The sequence below is a fragment of the Tachypleus tridentatus genome, chromosome 6 (genome assembly GCF_004210375.1).
Source record: "Tachypleus tridentatus isolate NWPU-2018 chromosome 6, ASM421037v1, whole genome shotgun sequence".
NCBI lineage: Eukaryota > Metazoa > Arthropoda > Merostomata > Xiphosura > Limulidae > Tachypleus > Tachypleus tridentatus.
Window position 1 is genome coordinate 4,268,244 of NC_134830.1, and position 11,976 is coordinate 4,280,219.

The 11,976-nt window shown below is 32.7% G+C and overlaps 1 protein-coding gene across 1 annotated transcript; it reads left to right on the plus strand.

Moving 5' to 3' along the window:
* The first annotated feature begins 4,269 nt into the window (after positions 1-4,269).
* On the plus strand, positions 4,270-8,661 carry LOC143251856 (uncharacterized). Its single transcript, XM_076503137.1, has 2 exons — positions 4,270-4,493; positions 7,223-8,661. Exons 1-2 carry the CDS (start codon positions 4,482-4,484, stop codon positions 8,588-8,590), a joined length of 1,380 nt encoding a protein of 459 aa, XP_076359252.1. The 5' UTR covers positions 4,270-4,481; the 3' UTR covers positions 8,591-8,661.
* Positions 8,662-11,976: the final 3,315 nt, after the last annotated feature.

Here is an 11,976-nt window from a genome sequence, read left to right on the forward strand (position 1 = left end):
TTCGTTTATGCTTTATCCCATATACAATAAAACCAGGTTAATTAAATCTATCAAACATTGTTTAGTATATAATGATTATAAGTTTCTGTGTATCAAATTAATGGATGTAATACGTGCTTAGTCTGTTTAAACAACACTAGAGCAATCGCATATTGGTATGAACCTATAACTTGTATGTTTTTTAAATTATTTATACTTTTGAAACAACATGAGAAGGTAACAAGTCTTTGTAGATTAGTTGTAACAGATTTAATGTTATATATTAATATCTATGTCTGTTTCAGTTCAGTGTATATTTAGAAATGTATGTTGCAAAAGTACCACTTGTTTTGTGGAAGATTCTCGAGTGTAAGAATCAACTATATGCGTGTTACGTTGTTGTCAAAAGAAAAGTATAAAATTTTTGTTCGTTTGCTACAGATAGTGCACTGTAAACCTCGGAAGCTATAACTATGATAAACACTATAAACGAATAATGGGATTGACCGTCACACTATAACGCCCTCATAGCTGAAAGGGCGAGCATGTTTGGTGTAACAGAGATTCGAACCCACGACCCTACGATTAGGAGTCGAGCGCCTTAACCACCTAGCCAACCAAATCGTTTAACGTGAGTGAATTAACTTCGAATGTTCTAGTGGGAGATTTTGTGTTTATTCTGTGATATTGATTTCTCGTAATGTTGTTTTACTTAGGATAACTGTCACTAGAGGACTTCACTTATGGACCCGTGGTTTCACATTCCAGCATGCTGACCATTAGGCCACATAGCTCTTTCAAACTTTTCGGGTAATAATTATCCAGACTATCAAAATAAAAATATTTGGTTGGTGCATAAAGGCCACTATAACACTAGTAATGAAATACTTTATAAAATGAAATTTAATTTGATTAGAACCACTTGAAACTCTGTACTGCCAGTTTTGGTTTGTGTGTTAGTGGAAGTTTCCTGAAAAGGTTGTAAAGCGAAACATTGTGTATCCAATAAAGAACAAATAATGTTGTTTATTTCGAGCATTAAAGATACATATATCAAATCCCAGGATGTTATCAATTGTTTATCATAAAATTCCTTTAATCACAAAATCCTAAGCGCTTTCTAGTCCCTTATATATCAGATAATTGTGTGAGCGCAGCCTTGTACTTGTGTCTGGTCGTATTCAACGATCTTACAGTTTTATGTTGACATCCAGGTTGAGAAAAAACCAATAATTCAAATAAGTTCACAGCATCAATCTTTTCCATTATAACAAAGGCTTAGTGTTTATTGGACTGTTCAGAAGAGCACGTATACACGATAGAGTTGGTTTTATTTAAACTAATTTCAGTGTGCAATGTACGTGAGAACCATAGTTGATGTAAATTCGCGGAGAAACTGAATGCATCAGAACTATGTTTTGTCATGAAAGAGCAGGATATTCGTACTTTAATATCATAAGGATTTGTCCAGATTGGGAATCTCAATACGGAAGCATCTCTTGTAAGTAATAAAATAATATAAAATCATCATGGAGCACCAAGACCGTCTTCGAAAGACAGCTGCAACAAGTCGTACCCACCTGTGATAAGCAAATGCAGGGTCTTGTAACAGGTAAGAATTCATGAACCCAAAGTGTAGCAGCAATAGTACCGAGGTAACACTACACAACATAATCAGGAAGGATCTCATCTGTAAGTGAGTCCAGTAGCTTGTTGGTTCACCAAGATAAGGCTTCCAGTCATACCTTTTTCAATTATCTCATATCCCAAACAGCCGTAAAATGAAACGAGTATTCATTCAAACTATTCTATAAGAAGACGTACTGATCAACTCGCTTTTAAAAAATTCTGTGCGATTAGAATGGAGAAGTCATCGCCCTCGTACAATAGATGAATTATGAAAAATATGCAGGGAGGACTGATATGCTTTGTGCGTGACAGCATTACTACGCAGTCTTTGCAATCAAATGAAGCTACATAGGTATTGTTAAACCTTAAAAGAACGTGGGCTGAGACGAGACAATAAGATCATTTTAATTTAAACTGAACACCAGGGCGTCTTCAGTTTGTAGTATTAGTTAAGTAATGTTTTACCAGAACACAATTAGTAAATCGAACAAAATTGAAGCTAGAACTTTCAGCTTACAGATGACCATCTTTATAACAATTGTGCTTTGATACATTGGACTTCTAAGGATCTCAGTATTCTGAGTAACACACAATACCATCGTTCTAGCACCATAAACGATCAGTGAACTTTGATGTGATGTAAAAGCCCTTTAAAGCAAGAAGAATTAAACCTCAATCTTACGTAAATTAAACCAGCATGATACCGTTTGAGTCAAAGATCAGTGTTTGAACTTGAACTGATTTAGTACATATATCAGCCTTACTATAGTTAAACTCGAACTGGTTTAGTACATATATCAGCCTTACCATAGTTAAACTAATACCGTTTAAAACAGACCTGACTTACTGTTCTTACCTCTTATAAGGACAAAGAAATTTTAGCCTTACGAAACAGATAGTCCCAGTTAACACTACTTTAACATCTTGAGATTCTATAGACGTAGCCATATTTTCACACGATTTTACTTGTTCTCCATGTACCAAAATGGTAAAACGTAAATCGTCCCAATCCACATTATTTTGATATACATTAGTCTGTTATTTATTTATGTATTTTTTATTCACTGTTTGACGTAAGAACTTTCAGCCTTTCTCTTTTCCATGAGGAAACAACAGAATTTTAATATAACGAATATGTTATTCCAAACTAAATATTATACATCTGTTACGAGAACACTGAGACCAAGATACTGTTTATATTTTAAAATACTGAGTTGAGCAGCTTTGCTAGGAAAGACCAAATAATAACCAAGTTAAGTCTAGACATACTATGTTTATCCAGGAAAATGGTATATTGATCATCAAAAGATTCTTTCCATGAAAAGCGAAACAATAGAAAAATAAGACATCCAGGGTTTCGTTCACCCAGAATAGTAGAGCTTTGACCTCTATTGTGTAGCCCTTCCATAGCAGTATCTCTGCGGACTCACACCGCTAAAACCAAGGTTTTGATACTCGTGGTGGGCAGAGTACAGATAGCCCATTGTGTAGCTTTGTACTAATTCTAAACAAACAAACAGACAGACTTTAATGTGTAAAAAAATAAAAAATAAACGACTTAAATTATGCTGCTAATACCAGTCCTCACATGAATTATTATTTGTTCAAATGTTGGAATAATTACATGTCATAATACCAGTCCTCACATGAATTATTATTTGTACAAATGTTGGAATACTTACATGCCATAATACCAGTCCTCACATGAATTATTATTTGTACAAATGTTGGAATACTTACATGTCATAATACCAGTCCTCACATGAATTATTATTTGTACAAATGTTGGAATACTTACATGCCATAATACCAGTCCTCACATGAATTATTATTTGTACAAATGTTGGAATACTTACATGTCATAATACCAGTCCTCACATGAATTATTATTTGTACAAATGTTGGAATACTTACATGTCATAATACCAGTCCTCACATGAATTATTATTTGTTCAAATGTTGGAATACTTACATGTCATAATACCAGTCCTCACATGAATTATTATTTGTACAAATGTTGGAATACTTACATGTCATAATACCAGTCCTCACATGAATTATTATTTGTTCAAATGTTGGAATACTTACATGTCATAATACCAGTCCTCACATGAATTATTATTTGTACAAATGTTGGAATACTTACATGTCATAATACCAGTCCTCACATGAATTATTATTTGTAAAAATGTTGGAATACTTACATGTCATAATACCAGTCCTCACATGAATTATTACTTGTAAAAATGTTGGAATACTTAGTTACATATCATAATACCAGTCCTTACATGAATTATTTTATACCTGTGCAAATGGTTGGCTACCAATATGTCGTAATACAAGTCCTCACAGGAATTATTACCTGAAGAAATGGTGGGCTACTTGTATGTCCTAATACCAGTCATCACTTGAATTATTACCTGTACAAATGATTGGTTACTTATATGTCATAAGACCAGTCCTTACCTGTACAAATGGTGGGCTGCATGTACATCCTTGAAATAATCATTCCAGCAACCTTGCGCGAGGTTTTTGACCGACCACTTCAAACATGTACGCAAGGTTATACCACACAGCCCTTGGTGTTTGTTTTGCCCCGGGCAACACTTTTTTTTTTTAATGCGCAAAGCTTGCATCACTGGGTTCTTTATCTTGGGCAGAGCGGTGCAGACGTCTGTACAAGATTTCCTCTGATGGCCTTATTTGAAAACTGAGTCGTTTTCACGTGACCTAGAACCTGTAGATGGCCTCAAGGACAGAAAAGACCTGAACAATGGACTTATATAAAGAAAGCGAGTCTCGAGACCGCAGTGCAGTAAAGAGAATAATAAGGTTTTGGTGATCCTGTGAAGTTCGTGCATCTGGACTGCACCATGCTAAAACTGGTGAGTGATCAAGTAAGATTAATTAGTGCACCTACGACCAAGGTTTGGTATCACTAATTTTACACTGCTTTCGTACAAATGAAGTCCGATTGTCAATAGTTTAAACTATTTAAAACGTGTAAATTATTCATATAAACACTTGAAGTCCGTCACTTTTATTGTCTTTTTATATATGACATTGCAAATTTCTGCGAGAAATGATAAATTAAGTACACATAAATTCACATCTGTAAAAGGTAAGTCCACTTATCCAAATCTTTCGAGCGTCTTATATTACAATTCGTCTAAGTTTTGTTTCTTAGTGACATATTTTAAAACATCCTTATTTTTAAACTCATTCTTACTCAATCATGTTTAAAGATATATATTAAAATGGACTGAAATATGTTCTTGTGAACTTAAGTAGAACTGCGACTTCAAGATTTTGTCTCATGTTTTAGAAGTATACTTACGTATCACAAGCTGGTTCTTTCAATAAACATCAAAAGGTCGAAGGACTTTGCTTCAAGAACCAAGAAATAAAAATTGTGAGACTTAATTTTAAAATATACGAAGCTCTTTTATGTTAATAATTAAAGTTAACTATGATTTACTTACTTTTTGATTCTGTTAGCCTTGTTTCCAGGCAGCATTGTCTTGAGTGTTGAAACATGTTGACCTACAAACTTTACAGACTTTGTATCTATAAAATATAACGTTTTCTGGTATTGATCCACTTTGTATCTATAAAATGTAACGTTTTCTAGTATTGATCCACTTTGTATCTATAAAATATAACGTTTTCTAGTATTGATCCACTTCGTATCTATAAAATATAACGTTTTCTAGTATTGATCCACTTCGTATCTATAAAATATAACGTTTTCTAGTATTGATCCACTTTTTATCTATAAAATATAACGTTTTCTAGTATTGATCTACTTTGTATCTATAAAATGTAACGTTTTCTAGTATTGATCCACTTTGTATCTATAAAATATAACGTTTTCTAGTATTGATCCACTTCGTATCTATAAAATATAACGTTTTCTAGTATTGATCCACTTCGTATCTATAAAATATAACGTTTTCTAGTATTGATCCACTTTTTATCTATAAAATATAACGTTTTCTAGTATTGATCCACTTTGTATCTATCAAATATAACATTTTCTCGTATTGATCCGCTTTGTATCTATAAAATATGACGTTTTCTCGTATTGATCCACTTTTTATCTACAAAATATAACGTTTTCTAGTATTGATCCGCTTTGTATCTATAAAATATAACGTTTTCTCGTATTGATCCACTTTTTATTTATAAAATATAACGTTTTCTCGTATTGATCCACTTTTTATCTACAAAATATAACGTTTTCTAGTATTGATCCACTTGGTATCTATAAAATATAACGTTTTCTAGTATTGATCCACTTTGTATCTATAAAATGTAACGTTTTCTAGTATTGATCCACTTTGTATCTATAAAATATAACGTTTTCTAGTATTGATCCACTTTTTATCTATAAAATATAACGTTTTCTAGTATTGATCTGCTTTGTATCTATAAAATATAACGTTTTCTCGTATTGATCCACTTTGTATCTATAAAATATAACGTTTTCTAGTATTGATCCACTTCGTATCTATAAAATATAACGTTTTCTAGTATTGATCCACTTCGTATCTATAAAATATGACGTTTTCTCGTATTGATCCACTTCAGAACCTGATGGGTAAAGAACCTTTAAAGAAAGTGTTTATATCAGATTTTAAACATGTTAGTTTTATTTACCAGTGATTCGCTGTATGTGCATTTAGAAGATAAAATAAGATAAAAGCAAAAATTGTCTAAAAATTAAAATACAAGATAAATGTTTTTAATTAAACAATTTGAAAAGTGTCATGGTCGCATAACAGACGCTCCACTTGTTTGGACGTGCAGTGAGAGAAATGATAACCAACAGATACCAATTACAATGAAGATTAACAAGACAACAATAGAGATGACCTGGTTACCACAGCAAGAATAACCAACAGCTGCCACGTACAAACAATGGAGATGAAGATAACAACAATAGGGATGACGTGGTTACCACAGCAAGAATGACCAACAGCTGCCGATTACAAACAATGAATATAAAATGACAATAATAGAGATGACGTGGTTACCACAGCAAGAATGACCAACAGCTGCCAATTACAAACAATGAAGATTAACAAGACGACAATAGAGATGACCTGGTTACCACAGCAAGAATGACCAACAGTTGCCACTTACAAACAATGAAGATGAAGATAACAACAATAGGGATGACGTGGTTACCACAGCAAGAATGACCAACAGCTGCCGATTACAAGCAATGAATATAAAATGACAATAATAGAGATGACGTGGTTACCACAGCAAGAATGACCAACAGCTGCCAATTACAAACAATGAAGATTAACAAGACGACAATAGAGATGACCTGGTTACCACAGCAAGAATGACCAACAGTTGCCACTTACAAACAATGAAGATGAAGATAACAACAATAGGGATGACGTGGTTACCACAGCAAGAATGGCCAACATCAAGTAATAGTTGTACCATAAACAAATGGAGTTTCAGATAAGAAATATTTTAGTTCGTTATTTTGTATTTTGTTTTGGTTAAGTCATTTAAAAATTAGTTTGATTTAAAATGTCTGATATTTTATTCTGGTACGTTATAGACTTTTGGTAACAAATGTTTCTTGTATTTCTAGACACTGTTCACTCTACTATGTATCGGCAGTTCTGCTATTCCTTCTTCTCGATATGTCAACTTCAAACCTGATGGATCATATAGTTTTCAATACACCCTTGGGAACCCTGTATTCCATCAACATCGAATGGAATATGGAGCACCAGTTGGATCCCCTGAGCAGAGTTCATCTAATTCTTACTTTGGATACAGTATCACAGATGAAAAAAACAGTGCAACGACGTCTCTTGTTAATACAGATGAAAAGGTCGATAAAGAACTAGAAAAGGTTGATCACAGCAAAGATAGCCAGCAACTGCTTATTACAAACACTAAAGACGAAAAAGAAAACAATGCAAAAACAAACAATGAAGATGAAAAAATCCAAAATTATGCTCAAGCAACAAAATACGTGGATACAAACGACCAGAACGAAAGAGATTCTGAGTTGACTGCATTTTTCCCAACTATACCTTATGGGCGACGACGTCTTTCTGTTCAACCAACGATAAATGGAAATAATAGAAACATCAATTTTAGGATTTTAAATCCGGGATATTATAATCCAATCAACAGTCCTCTAACTACAGACGATAAAGTTAGGCCCTTAAGGTACGTACCCCAAAATCCGTTTTCCTATTGGCCTCAGTATTACAATTACATTTGGCGTGAAACAGGTGGAAACGGCAAACTTAGCGAAGCGAAACCTGAAACATTCGCTTTTCAAGATGGCTTTTTCCAAAACCCAGCATTTGTTAAAGACAAAACTAGCACAGAAGGGAAAGAAAGTAACTTCCAACTAATTTTAGTTCAACATTTTCCCCACGAACAGTTATCCTTTGCTGAGAAAGATAACACTCAAGTGAAAGCAACTGAAACTAAAACTCGAACCTCTGATAACCAACACATTCCTTTTCCAGGTTCCAGCGTTGAAATTGCACCAAATAGACATCTGATTTCCCCAGTTCATTACAGTCCATTTCCATTGTTCTGGTTCGTTGGCCGTCAGGCACCAGTCAGAGAACCTTATGAAGATAATAAAGAAGAAGGAACAACATCAATCAAAGACGTTCAAGAGTCTTTGCAAAACTCGAAACCAGTAGCTGAAGTCGTCAAAACCAAAGAAACAGCTCTCACATCAGAAGATTCGGACAGTTTAAAAGATGGGAAAGATGAAACTTCCATTTCTCAAAATTCTTCTTCTTACTTTCAGAAGTTCTTGAATAGCTATAAAACTTTCACTTCCGAAACAATTCCTGAAGCCGCAAAGCAGGTACCTTTTCACCATTACGTTCCATATGTGTACCACCATTACCCTAGCTCAACTGCATTTCTTTCTCCTTTCATAATTCCCACGAACAATATCAAAACCAAAACCTCATCATGGTAACTGGACTTTCTTTGACCTCGATACAAAACCTTTGCACTTTTAAGTTTTACCGTATAGTATTTCAAGATTGGAAAAAATTACGCCTCACTTTTTTATAAGGAATGGTTTACTATTAGGAAATAAATAAATATTGTTTTTTATAAATTATTATCTAATGATGAATTTTAATCGCAAATTTAAATAATAACAATTTCTAATATTAAACAAAAATTTTGGGAAGATAAAGACCTTAGATTATGTTTTAAATTAGAGTAATTTTGGTTTTCTTATATCAGCTCTCTCGTTTTATATTTTCACATCCATACACAATCGAGTCTCAAAAAGTCTTACACATACCAGATAAAATGTGGGTTATTGTATTTAATAACCAGACAAAACGAGGTATTAAGTGGTGGTAACAAGGGTATGGCAAAGTCGAAAAATACAAAAAAATACAAAATAAAAATAAATCTAAAGCGTCACTACGTTTAGACCCGGAAGTTACTCCCAGTGACAGATAACTAGATAATTGTTGACGCCATCTTATTAAACTTTTCTATTATGACTTTATTTGTATCTGATTGTTTTTCTTTTATATGTATTTAATTTACATATTTTGTAACTGGAAATTTGATTTGTGACAAATAAAATCTTAAAAACAGACATTTTCATTTGTTCTAAACTTCAAAGATAATCTTGTTTTTGAATTGCACGTGTCCAAAATTATAACAAGAATTACATGTAACCGAATGTTATAACAAGAATTACACGTAACCAAACGTTATGACAAGAATTACACGTAAACAAACGTTATGACAAGAATTACACATATACAAACGTTATAACAAGAATTACACATAAACAAATGTTATAACAAGAATTACACGTAAATAAATGTTATGGCGAGAATTACACGTAAACGAATGTTATGAAAAGAATTACACATAAACAAATGTTATCACAAGAATTACACGTAAACAAACGTTATGACAAGAATTACACATAAACAAATGTTATAACAAGAATTACACGTAAATAAATGTTATGGCAAGAATTACACGTAAACGAATGTTATGAAAAGAATTACACGTAACCGAATGTTACGGCAAGAATTACACATAAACAAATGTTATGACAAGAATTACACGTAAACAAATGTTATAACAAGAATTATACATAAACAAATGTTATAACAAGAATTACACATAAACAAATGTTATAACAAGAATTACACATATACAAACGTTATGGCATGTAACAACTGATCTAACAGCGAAATTAATATCGCTAGTACAGAATATTCTTAAACTGAATAATATTAGAGCCTAATTTATGAAAAAAGTAAAGAGACGAAATGTGCCAATTTATTTACATGTGTCTTTATACAGTGCAAATGGAATTGGTAAATTTTGATAAATGTTATTCATTGTACCAAAAAAAAATATGAATTTTTATTTTTATTTTTTTATTTTTTTCAATCGATTGTGGAAATTGAAATGAAATATCACTTGTACATCTGGTACATCTTTAACAAAGTACATCTGGTACATCTTTAACAAAGTACATCTGGTACATCTTTAACAAAGTAGATCTTGTACACCTGGTACATCTTGTACATCTTTAACAAAGTAGATCTTGTACACCTGGTACATCTTTAACAAAGTACATCTGGTACATCTTTAACAAAGTAGATCTTGTACACCTGGTACATCTTGTACATCTTTAACAAAGTAGATCTTGTACACCTGGTACATCTTGTACATCTTTAACAAAGTAGATCTTGTACATCTGGTACATCTTTAACAAAGTAAATCTCGTACATCTGTTACATCTTGTAGATCTTTAAGAAAGTAGATCTTGTACATCTAGTACATCTTTAACAAAGTAGATCTTGTACATCTGGTACATCTTTAACAAAGTAGATCTTGTACATCTTGTACATATTTAACAAAGTAGATCTTGTACATCTGGTACATCTTTAACAAAGTACATCTTGTACATTTGGTACATCTTGTACATCTTTAACAAAGTACATCTTGTACATTTGGTATATCTTGTACATCTTTAACAAAGTAGATCTTGTACATTTGGTACATCTTGTACATCTTTAACAAAGTAGATCTTGTACATCTTTAACAAAGTAGATCTTGTACATCTGGTACATCTTTAACAAAGTAGATCTTGTACATCCGGTACATCTTTAACAAAGTACATCTGGTACATCTTGTACATCTTTAACAAAGTAAATCTTGTACATCTGGTACATCTTGTACATCTTTAACAAAGTACATCTTGTATAGTTGGTACATCTTGTACATCTTTAACAAAGTAGATCTTGTACATCTTGTACATCTTTAACAAAGTAGATCTTGTACATCTGGTACATCTGTAACAAAGTAGATCTTGTACCTCTGGTACATCTTTAACAAAGTAGATCTTGTACATCTGGTACATCTTTAACAAAGTAGATCTTGTACATCTTGTACATCTGGTACATCTTTAACAAAGTACATCTGGTACATCTTGTACATTTTTAACAAAGTAGATCTTATACATCTGGTACATCTTTAACAAAGTAGATCTTATACATCTGGTACATCTTTAACAAAGTAGATCTTGTACATCTGGTACATCTTTAACAAAGTAGATCTTGTACAACTGGTACATCTTGTACATCAGGTTGTGTGACCGTCTCTTCCTTTCTTGTCAAGAATGGTCAAGGATTACTTGTTTCTCATATTTTCATTCAAAGGTCAAATAGCAGTCTTTAATCGGTCCAAAATAGCAGTCTTTAATCTGTCCCAAATAGCAGTCTTTAATCGGTCCAAAAGAGCAGTCTTTAATTGGTCCAAAATAGCAGTCTTTAATTGGTCCAAAATAGCAGTCTTCAATTGGTCCAAAATCGCAGTCTTTAATCGGTCCAAAATAACAGTATTTAATTGGTCTAAAAGAGCAGTCTTTAATCGGTCCAAAATATCAATCTTTAATTGGTCCAAAATAGCAGTCTTTAATCGGTCCAAAATAACAGTCTTTAATTGGTCCAAAATAGCAGTTTTTAATTGGTCCTAAATAGCAGTCTTTAATTGGTCCAAAATAGCAGTCTTTAATTGGTCCAAAATAGCAGTCTTTAATTGGTCCAAAATAACAGTCTTTAATTGGTCCAAAATAACAGTCTTTAATTGGTCCAAAATAGCAGTTTTTAATTGGTCCAAAATAGCAGTCTTTAATCGGTCCAAAATAGCAGTCTTTAATCGGTCCAAAATAACAGTCTTTAATTGGTCCAAAATAGCAGTTTTTAATTGGTCCTAAATAGCAGTCTTTAATTGGTCCAAAATAGCAGTATTTAATCGGTCCAAAATAACAGTCTTTAATTGGTCCAAAATAGCAGTCTTTAATTGGTCCAAAAT